The 12,983-nt window shown below is 31.8% G+C and overlaps 1 protein-coding gene across 1 annotated transcript; it reads left to right on the top strand.

The window, feature by feature from the left end:
• Positions 1-3,544: 3,544 nt before the first annotated feature.
• LOC129895270 (zinc finger protein ZAT9-like) lies at positions 3,545-5,734 on the top strand. Its single transcript, XM_055970954.1, has one exon. It carries the CDS (start codon positions 3,982-3,984, stop codon positions 5,341-5,343), a length of 1,362 nt encoding a protein of 453 aa, XP_055826929.1. The 5' UTR covers positions 3,545-3,981; the 3' UTR covers positions 5,344-5,734.
• The last annotated feature ends 7,249 nt before the right edge of the window (positions 5,735-12,983 follow it).

The following is a 12,983-nucleotide window of genomic DNA, read 5'->3' as shown; positions in this document are numbered from 1 at the left end:
ATTTACTATTATTAACCAATATCACTAAACCATAGGTAGTTAGCTTTTGCTTTTGTTCAATATATAATGACTGAAGTCAATTTTGATTGGCTAATTTGATCAGTTAGTGGATGATATTTAATCAATTTGATATATATATCAAGCGTGAATGAATTTTGAGCAAATATTTAGACTTTTATATATAAGATATAGGGTAATTGTGGATGCTAGTACCTAGCCTTGCTTCTACCTAGTGGAAAATAAGCTTATCCAATATTAAATAAATAGTAATTCAAAGATTCACTATTTCTCCCTTTTCCTCAAATTTAGTGAAAGGGCATGAGCAAGCATAAAGCCAAAGTAGGGCATCAAAATGTTTATATATAATGGGCATATATGGGGAGAAGACAGACAAGGAGTGGCCAAACTTTACTTGGAAGAATGTTAGTTGTCAATATGTAGCATCCACTTTTGGTAAAACAAAATACCTAAAAAAGACTTCTTCACTCTCAAGTGAAGTCACTTTTGGGCAATTTATAATAACATATCATATACAAATGTTTGTATGTGTTTCATCATTTTCACCAATTGTCTTCTAATTGGTAGGCTTTTCATTTCTTACCAAAAGATAAAATCTTAATGTGGATATGGATGACCTAATCTTTGGTCCATTAGTGCTAGTTAGTCAAGTAGTAGTATGTAATAAATTGAGCCACATGGTAGAACCTCATCAAAATAAGGGATATGAATTTCGCCGAACTCAGTAGCTTTTGTTTAAATAATATATGTATAACTTAAATAAATCACATAGGGTAAAGGGCTAGTTATCATTTTTTCCTAACCTTTTTTAATTTACAAAACCCCCTTAAAAACATGATAATCCGGATATATTAATTGGGGGTTTTATGTATCAGCAGGTAACATTTAAAGCATGATACATTGAACATAGAGATAATTTATGAATCATAATTAATGTATCTGGAATACTGAACTAATGTATCCGGATTACTGAATTAATGTATTCGGATGGAAAAAAGAATTTTTTGAAATGAATGGGAGTAATGAAAAATATGGTAAATAAGGGAGTGTAATTAGGTAATTTTTTCATAATATATTTGTCTTAAGAACGTCATTAAATATTTATACTAAATTTCAAATCCAGAATAACACTTGAAATAGCCAATATTTGAAAATTTCAAAACTCATAAAATTGAAATTCTTACCCGTCTTTATTTATAGGCCAAAATTTTGGATCTCTTTGTCAAAATTATGAGTGGTTGTTGACGAGGTAAATTGAAAATCACAAGATCTTAAGTTCAAAAAGAAGTAGTATAGATATTTATCAAGTGATTTTTATGTAGATATTCATGAAATTAGTCGAACTATGTGAACTAAGAATTAATAGTAAAAAATTATCTATATGATCTAAGAATATCAAATGTGTGGAATCATCACTTGACACCAATTGGTTTGGTGTAACACCTTAATTAAGGAGAAGTGGTTGAGCAGCTTTCTCACCAGACACCTAGTAAGTCAGCTAGAGGAAATTGGAAAAACAGTGGGAATATATTATTATATTTAGCATCCTTGCATTACATAATTACCACACTCAATTGGAAAAACAGTGGGAATAACATTTATATTTTTCATTCATTTGGGAATAAAATATGTGGCAACTGTAACTATTGTTCAACACTATAAATTTTTTGGTATGCAACAAGAAGTCAGAATTGCAATAAAGCCATTTTACCATTAACATGTCAAGCTAGCCACATCTTTTGTTTTATTTTAACAACCATGTGATAATCAGAGTCTACTAATATGACTAATGAAAACACTTATTTTTTTCATTTTCATAGGCTTAAATTCGAGATATCTAACTAATCAATGCTACCTATCAACAGAGGCAGAATCAGCTAGGGACTAAGCGAACCCCCTTCAATGAAAATGTTAAAATTATTTTTATGTATATATAGTAGATATTGAATTCCTTAATAAAAATTCTGATTCAAATTCTGATTTTGCCATTGCCCGGCAATCGAGAAAACTTTAAAATCTAGGCTTTTAAAATCCAAGATTCTTCGGTCAATCACGAGACATTTTTGCCTCAAACAATCATCATAAGTGCATGTAGTTGTGTATAGTTTCACAAGCCAAAGTTAGGCACAAAATAATGTGCAAGCACATGCATGTTTGATCTTTAGTTTTTAATTAAGTACTAGAGATGGTAGGAAATAAAGAGGGAGTTCTTTTGTGTTCCTCGTAAATACACAAACATATATTAATTAATATGTAAACAAGTTAATTAGAAAAATAAAATTCACAGCTAAAGGTGCACTAATAATGCCGGCTAAAACAAGCACAAAAGGTAAGGAACTTTCATATTAATAGGCCAAAAATGTGATTACTTTGTCCACTTAATAATTAACAAAGACATATTCACGTTGCGGTTAGTGCTATGAAAAGCCGGCTCCATCTTGCTAATTTAGGCCGGCAACTTAACTTACCTTACTAATAATCTATATACTAATTGAAGCTAAATTCAAGAAATTTTTATGGGTTAGCCAGCTAGAATTTCCTAATTTAATTTACTACTATGTGAATACGAATAACTAATAATTTTTATATTAGAAAGTTATTCAACTTGTAACAGAAAAGTGATTACTCATCTGCCTCTTATGATGTACTCGGTTTTAATCATGCTCAACCTGAAACCTTTAGACATCTAAAATTTGTTTTGAGACGTCCAAATTATTATTAATTTCGCCCTGTGCCTCGTCAATTATTTTCCATACGCACTTCCTCGTACTCTATTTTTGTAAATGAAAAAAGATAAATGATGTAAAATCAATTTATATGAAAAATAAATATCTCTTATATGTAAAATAAAGATTTCTTTAAGTGTAAAATAAGTATCTTTCGTAAAAAAAAGAAGAAGATATATAGTAATTAAAAATAAGTTTGTAAAGAGTTACAATACCAATTACATATAATTATCATCAAATTTAGATCTGAGATTTAAAGTTTACGAGTTTTATAACGATTTCAAAATTAATATGTAATAATAAATAAATTTACAATCAAATATTTATATTTATTTAAGGGATATATGCAGGATCTAGTAAAAAAGTATTGAATCTCCCTTAAATTCAATAATTATGCTCTAGATCTGCCACTAATTATCATCTAGGTGACTCGATAACGCAAAATCTTTTATTTTAAACTCATAAAATAATACTTTCAATGTCCAAATTTACATAATAGTTTTTTTCTTTTAGTTTATTCCAAACAATGCCATCTTTTAGTAATTGAAAGTAATTTAATTAACTTTAAAATAAGTGATTTATAACCACATAGATGATCAAAGAGTATTTTAGCCTATAAATTTGATAATACTTTTTTTTCGCTCTTAAACTTTATACTTGTCAAATCAAAAGAAAACAAAAGAAGCAATAGTACATAGTACCAGAATAATAGGCAAAGAGTGAAAGCTTTAAAATTAATATTTTAGTGTTGTGGGCTTCTTTAATAGCAAGACAAAGGAAAGAATAGTTATTGAGAGCAGTTGTAAGTTTTTTTTTTCCTAGCTAAGCTAAGATCAGCTCATTACAACAAATAGAGATGCTAAATCTCAGCCGTTGGATTTGAGTTGGCGTAGAATTGTCAGTTGAGTACACGTGCTACTACTACTAGTACTATCTTTTCCTCTTTACCACTTCTTTTTATCTTTGCTTCCATGCATGGATTTCTCCTCCCATTTGCCAAACATAGTCTTTGTTTGTAGTTGTTGTTGTTAAAGAGAGAGAGAGAGAGAGAAAAGAAGAAGTAAATTTGATCTTGATATTTGTTCACTGTTTCTTGATTTACTCTGTAGTATGACATACTAAGTTGTACTAAGTAGCATTTTGAGCAATTGGGAGGAACAAGACTAGGTAAAAGTTGGACTTTTTTTTTGTGTTGCTTTTCTTGATCTGATATTCTTGATTCTTGAATTTTGATTCAATGGGATATGAAGATCATGAAGTAGTATTGAAACATGTTTGCAAATTTTGCAACAAGAGTTTCCATTGTGGTAGATCTTTAGGGGGTCATATGAGGTCTCATATGGTTAATACAACTGATGGGGAGACTTCAAGAAAGAAGCTTCCAGCTTTGATCATCAGCAGTACCAGTAACAATGTTAATTTGGATATGGGCAATCAAAGTGTTAATTATGGGCTAAGGGAGAATCCCAAGAAGACTTCAAAATTTTCTCAAGATTTGGATACTTTGCTTCCCAAAGTTTGCAAGGAATGTGGCAAAAGTTTCCAATCTTGGAAAGCTTTATTTGGGCACATGAAGTGTCACTCATCATCACAAGAAGAAGATTCTTGGAACAGTGCTAGTGAATCTGATACTGAAGCAGCAGCAGCAAGAAACAAGAAGAAGAAGAAGAGATCATCAAGAAGAAGGATGATGAAGAGGTATATGGCTCCTACAACTTCTTCTTCTTTAACTGTTGCTGCTAATGCTTCCCCTTGTGTATCTGAAATTGAGCATGAACAAGAGGAGATTGCTATGAGTTTGATCTTGCTTTCAAGGGATGTTGGAAATTGGGTTGGTCACAATCATGTCACTACTGATCAGTGTTCTGATAACAATTCTCACTTCTTGCAATCAAGATTGATGAGTAGTAGTACCAAATCAGAGCTGATCAAGAAAGTAAAAAATTGGAAAACAGAACAAGGTGAGACCTCTAATAAGTCTCCAACAAATGGTCAAAAAAGGGACAAATCAGAGCCTCCAATTCTTGGAGATGAGAAAAAGAAGAAGATTAAAGTAGACAACGAATTTGTTATGTCACAAATGGATTCTCATCCAAAAGAAAACTATGACAAGATAAAATTTGAGTGTACTACTTGTAACAAGAGCTTCCACTCCTATCAAGCACTCGGTGGTCACAGGGCAAGCCACAAAAACACTAAAGGTGAAAATTGTACTAGCATTGACATCAAGAATTGCAGCAATGAGAGTGGAATTAATGAATTTAGGCACAATTGTGGATCCAAGAAGCAGCTAAAGATGCATGAGTGTCCAATTTGCTACAAGATTTTTCCATCAGGTCAAGCATTAGGTGGTCATAAGAGATCCCATTTGATTGCTGAGGCCAAAAAAAACATCAATAACAATAACCAGACTGTTGAAGTAGAAAAACCAATACCAGAAATCAGAAACTTTTTGGATCTAAATTTGCCTGCTCCTGTTGAAGAAGAAGAAGATAACATATTGGATTCTAGCACTACTGAGAAGCATATTGAATTCCAGCAATGGTGGATTGACAGCAGACACAAACATGAGCAACTATTGGGCCTTCTTTCTAACTGATCATTGGGGAATTTCATCAAAGTGTACAGATTCATTGATTCTTTACATGATTGAACTGTTTGAATTTCACACTAGTAATTAGTGGTGGCAACAATAACTATGCCTCAGTCTCTAACACGTTCAGGTCGGCTGGTTATATAAATCTTTACTGTTTCATTTAAGTTCAACTCAAAATTGGTGAATTTTACGCTAGCTGTCTAACCTACTCAATCCTCGCTTGAGATCGACAATGTAAGTTTGCTCATTGAACCATATATTAAGCACCCCTTATTTTTTTTTGTTGAATTTCTTTTACAAATTTTAGTTAGGGAATGGTAATTCATGTGTACAACATGTAACTTTTTTTTTTCCTATTTTGGATTCTTTTGTTGAATATTCATCTTGAGCTAGACATGAAGAGTAATTTTTTTTCTAGTGTAATAATTTTTTCTTGGGATTGAAGGGAAAATGAGTGAAGATGGGACTATATACTATGAAGAAGAAAAAAATTAAAAAGATAATCCATTATAAGTGAGCTCAAATTAAAGTTGGTTGTTTAATTTAGAGACCTACCAAATAACATGACAAGTTGACAACTCATCTTATTAGTCTCACAATATGCAAGTGCTTTTCAATAATCTTTAATGCTATACACAAACATTTATCACGCAACTGAAAAAGGGAGACTTAAGTAGATTGGGCCACCTCTACAATACAAAAGAATATATTTTTTTTTAAAAAAATAATTCAGTGCTAAATTCATCTTTACAGTTCTTACACTCCACAATATTCTATATTGTTCATTTACCTAGTCCACTTTAATTAGAACACCAAATTAGACGTGCAGTTTATTCAACATTCGTTGGTTCACAAGTTTTACATGTTGGAGACATCGGTTGACGATAATCAAATTATTTGAAGACATAATTAAATAAATTAAAATGTACATTTTCTTTAATCATAAAATTTTAGATAAGATTTTCACCCCTTTCAAAATTCGGGAATTTAGATGAAGTCATAAAATTTCGTTGTGTCAAAAGATATGGTGGTGGCTAAGACCACATGCCAAAAAATTAATGATCGAAAAAGTCGTAATTGAAGTTACTGATTATTCACAGGTGGACTTAATCAAAGATAGAACGTGTAAATATATACTTTTTTTCGTTTTATATTACTTGAACTCTTGATCTGTCATACATTTTAAGAAAATTTTAATTAAAAATATATTTTATTAAATTAATCTTATTAATAATGGTTTGAAATTCTATTTTTATTATAAATGGAGTGAGTATATATATATATATATTGGAGATTATTAGGAAGCCATTGCGCATATCTGTTTGGCTGTTGCTTGTATTGATTTTCTGATTATTGGGAATTAGCCTTGGCACTTTGATATAAAACTTTATACGGAAATCTTTTTTTTTAATTCTCCAGACCACTTGACCCTTTTGGTGTGATTTGGTTGGTTGGATAAGAATAATAATTTCGTAATAAAATATGAGATTATTTTATCTCATATTTGGTTATGACTATTGATTAATTTCAAAATTCATATATAATGTAGGGTTGTCAGCTCTCTCAGATATCTCAATTCATGGAATATTCTTGTCTATCCAATTCCGTGATTTGATTGTTTAGATGATTATTCAACTGTAATTATTATTTCTAAATGTCACTTCTTGTTGAAGGAAATTGAAATTAAAAAAAAATATAATTTTTTGAGATAATAACTATTAGTTAAACGAAAAATCAACCACATCCAGCAATATAACTTTCCGTTTCGGCCGTAGCGATGGCAATGCAGAGAGTACGGGGTGAGTTTAGAGTTAGGCGGGACGGAGCGGATTTAGAGTTATACGGGGCGGGGCTGATGCAAAGCGGGTTGCGGGTTGTTGCGGGTTTAAAGTATCAAATAGGAACCTGAAGAAAATTAAATTTTTGTAATTAGTAAAAATCAAAGATATAAACTTTTTATATTAAACTTTGACTTTAATTTTGACTTCTTTTTAAAAAAATTTAAACTAGACAAATGTTAATTAGAGTTAATTAACGATTAAGAAATAATTGTTGAAATGTTAACTAGAAACAATTAATTAGTAGTTGAGATGTTAATTAGCGAAAAATGAAAAAAAAATTACGAATTTTATTTTTCATATTAAACTCAATTAAAAAGAAAAAAATATAAAAATTTATGCGGACCAAATTTATGCGGGGCGGGACGAGGCAGATTGAAAATGAAAAAAAATATCATGCAGAGCGGAAAGAGGCAATTTTTAAAATTTGCGGATTGAGCTCAACCCGCTCCACACCTGCCCTGCCCCGCCCCGCCCAGTTGTCATCCCTAGTTTTGGGCAAATTACTTTTTGGGTTTAAGCCTTAGCCACTCACAATTAGTGGCGTAACAGAAGGGGAGCACGTGCGCAAATAACCTCTTGGAAGACTATTATTTAAAACATAGTCAGAAATGATAAAATATTTTCATATTTTGCTCCTTTTAGAATCAATTTTAAATCAATGACATTGATGTAAGTTAAAAGTATGGGTATCAAATTTCGAACTTCAGACATATTGGTCTAAAGTTAAGCTCAATTTCAAATCAAAAGACGTTCAAAATTAGGCTTTGCAATGCCCAATTTTAAAGCCTGATTTCATATCTAAATATCTATAGTTGACATTAGGCCATATCTAAAGTTTAATATGGTATTATCACAACATTTACATCTCTATATATCAAATAATATAATATGTTGATTAGTTTTGAACATATTTTTCATATTTATCTTTTATCGGGAAAAACTGGCCCAAACAATCTAAGGAGTGAAGTGATTAAAATGGACTTCTCATCTTTGGGAAAACTTGTAATGCTTGATAACAATGCATGAGAGAGACGATAAATTGTTATGCAATGGTTGATGTTGAGCAAAATAACACGGAATATGAAAATTGTTAAAATCGATTACAAGTTAAATACTTTAGAAAAGCTAGATAAAACTTAAATAGCACACATAAAATTGATTATCTGGTACAATAACTAATACAAAAGGCTGGTAATACTCATTAGGGGATAATTATGACCATAAGCATTTCAGCCAATTAATTTACCAAAAAATGTATAAAACATATAGATTGTGTATACTTACTAAATATACATACCTATACATATAATATTCATAATTAATGTATATATTTTGTATATTTTGGTCATATCCCGTGACCTCAAGGTTATGACTAGGGCTGTACAGGACAAACCGATAAACCGCACTAAACCGATAAACCGAACCAAACCGAAAAAAAAACCCGACTAGTGGTTTGGTTTGACTTGGTTTGGTGTTTGAAAAAAAAACCCGACCATTATAGGGTTGGTTTGGTTTTAACTAAAAAAAGTCAAACCGAACCCAAACCGACCCGATTATAGATATACTACTTTTAAATTATGTTATACATAAAAATATTTATTAAAATGTAATTTATAAATATTTTTTAAAATTTTTTCATAATTTTTGTTTTCTTTCTTACATTTAGATTTGGACTTGAGTAGCCCATAAATAATATACAAAAAAACTTATCTTATAAAGTTATATTATAATGTTAAAACTTCAAACAGTGTTGTGCCTCCATCTTATATGTTGATATTTTGTACTAGAACTCTTTTTAAGAAGCATTGCTCTGTGCTTTTTATTAGATACTATGAGAAACCCGAAAAAATCCGAAAAAACCCAAAAAATCTGAGAAACCCAAAAAACCCGAAAAAACCCGAAAAACCCGAGGAAAATTGATATCGAAAAACCCGACTTTTATTGGTTTGATTTGGTTTATAGATTTAATAACCCGACACAAATGGTTTGGTTTGGTTTGTAAAAAATCCGAACCAACCCGGTCCATGTACACCCATAGTTATGACTATCAAACTGCTTAAATACTGAAAACTAAGCAGATAAATAAGGACCTCGATTATGTTACTATTTTACGCTCTACACAATAGATCAGACTCAATAGATATCACTTTAATATAGGTTATCGAAAGAATCTCAAAAAATTATAAAATTACAAAAGCCAGAATCTTTCGATAAATGAAGCCTAGCGAGTTCCTTTTTTGTGAAAATTTTAAAAATAGCTAAGACTTGAAACATAAGAAGGCCAAATAGCTAGAGTTTGTTCGGAGCTACATGTTAGAAAGGGAGAAAGTCGAGCGAGATTGGGAGAGGGAGGAGAGAACTGAGCAAGAGAGATGGTAGAGAGAAGAGAGAGGCAAATCGTATTTGTATATCTGATGGATAATTGTATATATGTAACTAGTATGTATATGTATCAATGAATATAATTGTATCTGAATACAATTTGTATCAATGAAACGATTGTATCAACTAATACAATGTTATTAATGTTCTATCAGGTTCAAGTGTATTAACGAAATACAATTTGTATCAACGAGTACAATTGTATCAATGTTGTATTTTGTAACAAAATGCATTTGTATGTATCTATTGCCATTGTATTTGTATTTGTTGCATTGCATGTTTGTATTTTGTATCACTAAATACAATTTGTATCTGAATACAATTTATATCAATCAATAAAATAAATACAATTTATATCTGAATACAATTTGCATCAATGAATAAATTATATCAGTGAATACCAGTTTGATTTTTATATTTGTGTTTGTTATCATTTATTGCTTTGAGAAAGTTACCATTTGTATTTGTATATTGACGATTAACATTTACATTTATATCATTGACAGTTACTATTTGTATTTGTATTGAGAGATAAAGGAGGAAGTGAGAGAGAAAAGGGTCAGAGAGAGGCGACAAAGAGAAAGGGGGAAGAGAGGAGAGGAGCGAGCAAGAAAGGGCAGACATAAAGGAGAGAGGCGAGCGATAGTGCATATAGAGAGAGGAGAGAGGAGAGAGGAGAGAGGAGAGAGGGAGAGATGAAGATAGGAGAGAGAAAATTATAATAAAACCCTAATTATAACTATAAATGGTAATTCTTTCAAACTATAGTGATGTATGGTAAATGTATATCACATATTTTCCCTAACTAGATTCACCACACGTGCGTTGCACGTGTATGTCTAGTCTTGAGATTTATTTAACTGGAAAACTGTATTCATACTATAATTTATCAAACTATTGGATATGCAATAGGGGCATAATTTAAGCTTTGTTTCTTGAGAATGTAAATGATTAGTTGTAACCTATAATTTAGGCTCTCCAAATATAGGTTTGTAAATAATACTACATTACGCCAGACTAAGTAACTGCCTAACCTATTTCTATCCTTGGTTGTAGGGCAGGAATTGAAGAACGTCGTATTCAAAGTTTCTTATTAGTTTGACAGCGAAGATTTAGCCAATTTGTAAGTAACTAATTGACCATGAATTAACATTTCGGACTCTTATTTACACTGAGTCATGAAATACATGTCACCTTTAAGTAATACCAAAACAGTTGTAGCATAATTTTAAATAACTAATTCTACCAGATAGCTGAGGCTTCTATGGTAGTTTTCTGGTGTTGGCCATACAACTCTTCTTCCCCATACGACTCTTCTTCCCCAAAACTCATGAATACAACTAATGGAAGTTTCATTACCTTCATGATATGTGTATATTTTTTTCCAATTTGATTACTTTCAGACACGAACGATATTTCGTAGTATGTTTGATCTTTTGACCTGGTTGTTTAGTCATAACCAATACTCTAGTCGTGGCCATTGATATTTCTCTTGAAAGTGCTGCGTATAGTTGGCCATGTGAGAAATATGTTGTGGTAGGTACAATCCAACATTTGAAATTGTTTGACCTTGTGCTTTATTTATCATCATATTGAAAATTGTTTCCAGATATTAGCTTTTTTATAGGAAAATCAAGTAGGAAACTGATGGAGTGAGAACTTAATAAGACTAACCTGCAAACAAGGGCTGCTTAGTAATACCTATTATGGACAAAATAAAGTGTCAGTGAAGTGTTTTTAACAAGATTCTATTTTTATTCTTCAGAACCAAACGTCTTTTTGGTCTCTGAATTCTTCATAAAGTTATGTTCAATCACTCTCATGCACTCTCAGTTATTAAGCCCAATTAAAAGATTAGCTCAATTTTAGACTTTCTTGCTCCATCCCTATGATATCAATTTCACAATTTACAAGACATTGTATATATTATGCTACATGCCATAGGTGCCATCAAGAAGAAGTTTAAATTGTACCTTCTGCCGAAAGATAAGAACATGAACATGTCCTTCAACCTTAATTTCATTTCAGAGAAGTAGATCCCTTCTTTTAACTAAGTACGTAAGCATTTTAAGACTGTACATTCTCCTGTATCTTTAATGTGATCCTACACATTTAGCTAGTTTCCAATCAATGTACAGAGTCAGAAAGTATAACCAAGCAGGATGATTGAAAGAAAAAATCAAGAGAAGAAAGAAATTGTAGAAAAAGAATGAATCTGAATTGCTTTCACTTTCCATTTAATATATGCCGAAGACGGTAACAATCTAAGTACAAAGAGAAGCAGTGTGAAGGATGGTGTGTTGCAAGGTTTTCAGCAGTTCGATTGTTGCGTACATTGTAGAGTATAAGAACGTTGATGGGGTGAAACAGGTGAGTGAATTGTACCTAAAAATAAGGCGAGCAATTCTCTAAAGCGTCCAATCTTTAAGTGTGTTTCGCGGGTGAAGGAAAACTGTTTTTGTGAATAATTTGCGCGTAAAGGGAAAACGACTAACATAGTGAAGAAGAAGGTTTGATTTACTAAGACAGTAAGCTTGAATAAACGGATGTAACAGTGAATACCTGTTCATTTATTGTTGGGTGTTTGCTGGGAAAATACGATATGGGTTTGACTATTTTAAAGAGAGAAAAGTGAGGAGTTACGTCAGTTTGGGATCACTTGGACGTTGGTGTCTATTCAAAGTGCGGGAAGTGGAAATGACGACCAGTACCTCCATAACTTGGTTAGGAACACAGACATTCATGGTAGCACCATAGTTATGGGTGCTCGTTTAATATGTCGAATAATTCTTGTTGGCATAGGCCTTAGCGCCACCGGTAGAGTGTTTTTGGTATTTTCTGTCAAAGCTTTTATTTTAAAGGCTCATCGACAGGTTGCTAGTGGTTTCCATTTACGAACCCACATATGTATTAATCATTTCAAACATCCTACATCACACGTTACAAACACAAGATTAAAGGTATTTTTGACACTTTATGCATATCTTTAATATTAAAACTCATGATTCAAAAGTGTGTTAGGTGTTTGCCCTGACTTTCGTAGCATAATTAGTTTTTTCTTTTCCTAAAAGGAAAACACAATGTCTCCATATTTGGCTAGTCTTTTTTCTTCTTTCTTTCCTTCTCTAAGCTCTTGCTTCAACTGATTGCAAAATCTTTTAATATGTCCTTTCTTTCCACAATGATGACATGAAACATTTCGATACCTGGATCTTGACTTGCTTCTACTTTTACCTCTACTTCTCGAACCTCTTGTATTACCTCTCCCTCGATCTTCTGTAAAGAGAACGTCTGAATGTGAGGATGTGCCTTGAGATCTTCTTCTGAATTCTTCATTCAACACACCGCTTTTTGCATATTCCATAGTAACCTTACCACCGGGAGCAGAATTTGTTAAAGAAACTCGAAGAGTTTCCCAAG

Source organism: Solanum dulcamara, chromosome 7 (genome assembly GCF_947179165.1).
Source record: "Solanum dulcamara chromosome 7, daSolDulc1.2, whole genome shotgun sequence".
NCBI lineage: Eukaryota > Viridiplantae > Streptophyta > Magnoliopsida > Solanales > Solanaceae > Solanum > Solanum dulcamara.
This window is presented reverse-complemented; position numbering and strand designations above follow the sequence as displayed.

What these genes read in the sequence shown, in the direction of transcription:
- LOC129895270 (XM_055970954.1), top strand. Translation starts at nt 3,982, where the DNA reads ATGGGATATGAAGATCATGAAGTAGTATTGAAACATGTTTGCAAATTT.